The sequence below is a fragment of the Branchiostoma belcheri genome, unplaced genomic scaffold (genome assembly GCF_001625305.1).
Source record: "Branchiostoma belcheri isolate BF01 breed outbred unplaced genomic scaffold, Haploidv18h27 scaffold30, whole genome shotgun sequence".
In the NCBI taxonomy this organism is placed as follows: domain Eukaryota; kingdom Metazoa; phylum Chordata; class Leptocardii; order Amphioxiformes; family Branchiostomatidae; genus Branchiostoma; species Branchiostoma belcheri.
In genome coordinates this window covers 999,792-1,001,316 of record NW_017803910.1, presented here as the reverse complement: position 1 = coordinate 1,001,316, position 1,525 = coordinate 999,792, and the positions used below count along the sequence as shown (strand labels likewise).

General features: G+C 47.8%; 2 protein-coding genes across 2 annotated transcripts in view; both read right to left on the bottom strand.

Annotated features, from left to right (window-relative positions):
• Nucleotides 1–1,525, bottom strand: part of LOC109474221 (trithorax group protein osa-like) — an 11,824-nt gene that overhangs the window by 505 nt on the left and 9,794 nt on the right. The window lies entirely within an intron of this gene.
• LOC109474106 (meiosis-specific coiled-coil domain-containing protein MEIOC-like) overlaps nucleotides 67–1,525 on the bottom strand; it is a 1,566-nt gene continuing 107 nt past the window's right edge. The window contains exons 2-3 of the mRNA XM_019774316.1: nucleotides 942–1,122; nucleotides 67–581 (exon numbers count right to left, since the gene is read on the bottom strand). Of these exons, the coding sequence (XP_019629875.1) occupies nucleotides 367–581; nucleotides 942–1,122 (396 nt within the window). The 3' untranslated portion in view covers nucleotides 67–366. The remainder of the gene's footprint in view (nucleotides 582–941; nucleotides 1,123–1,525) is intronic.

Genomic DNA, 1,525 nt, shown 5'->3' with positions numbered 1-1,525 from the left:
ATTCTTGTGAGCACAAATAGAAATGTGTGGCACGATTAATAATATCCATCAGTACAAACCATCTTTTGCTGCTTCCTTCTAGTCCAGAGCACATACAGGAGCTCTGGATATATTCTGCTTCTATTGCTACAAACTCGACTACTTCCTGTAACACATCGACGTAGACTTGGGTAGTCACTCCAGTCTTCCTCCTTTCTTGAGACGTATATTCTTGATATGGTGCTCCTCGGCAGCCACGTGCTACCCTGCTTGACGCTTTGCCATCTGCAAAGTTGACTTTCCTTTCATTTCTCAATATTTCATGATCTGGCACATTTGCCATCTTCGAATACACTACGTAACCATAGCAACCATAAACAACCAACACTATGGCCTACTCTCACTGACACCTGTTGGCGCACTCCCACCTGGCACACTCTGCTCTGATTGGCTGTCGGCTGGAGTGCTGGGCTCTGGTTGGCTGATGGGGGGAGGGTCGGGCTGGGTGGCTCGCGCCATCTGCAAAGCACACCACAGCGCGGTGCGAGCCCTGCGCGTATGGAGGGTGAGCTCGTGGATACTGACAGCTAGTGCCAGCACATCTGGAAAACAATGATAAAACCTGAGGTCTAGAACTGAAACCTAATTTCCCAGATTTTCAAATGTATCTCCTGTACATAAAGTTAAAATGATAACTGTACTGTACTCACTTTTCAAGTCTCGATCTAGTTTTTTGTTATCGCAAGACTAGGTCACTCTGTGATCAAGATGTACAGTGGACATCAAAAATTTTGAGGTGCGCGTCTTTTTACCTTTTCAAATCATCACTGATTGAGGAATATTCTACTAACTGTGATTTATACCTGACTGATGAACCTCTTCAAGAATAACTGCACAGAAAACACAAGTATGAAAATGCAGAACCTGCTACTTTAAATGGGAAACAAAGTGAGCCTGCCCACCTCTGTCGTCCTGATGACGAGGTCCGCCTTGCCGCTGGCGGTTGGTGGCGTTGACCACTTCCTCCCGGCGCCGTGCCTGCACCTTCCGAACCCCCTCCAGGAATCGCTCCAGCGTGCTGATCAAGTTCGAGTGCAGCGGCTCCGTCACCAGACCCTCGATCCTGTTCACAAGAGTCACAACCTGCACAACAAAGGTACAATTAGTTGAGGCCATATACCACTTAATTACCTCCGGGTAGGGATGTATATCCCGAGCGCGGAGGTTTTGTGAGGGAAGACGAAAATTGCGTTCGCACCCGTTTCTCGCGTTTGGGTGGACGGATATGTCTGGGACTTGGTATACGTTTTGCTGTTGGGCTGTAGATGGTGCACGTTGTTTTGGTTTTTTAGTATGTGTGTTTTAGTGCGTGAAAATGATGCGTTTAGACCGCCGATGGACACCCCTTTCAGTGTTGGTCGGGCCTCAGCTTTTGACCTTTGCATGTATAATCACCATTGAGGTCGCGACCACTGATCTGACCTTTCACACAGAGGGGTGTCAGCATTCTTTGAAACTGTTCAGATGTGAACCACATGTGCCGTCA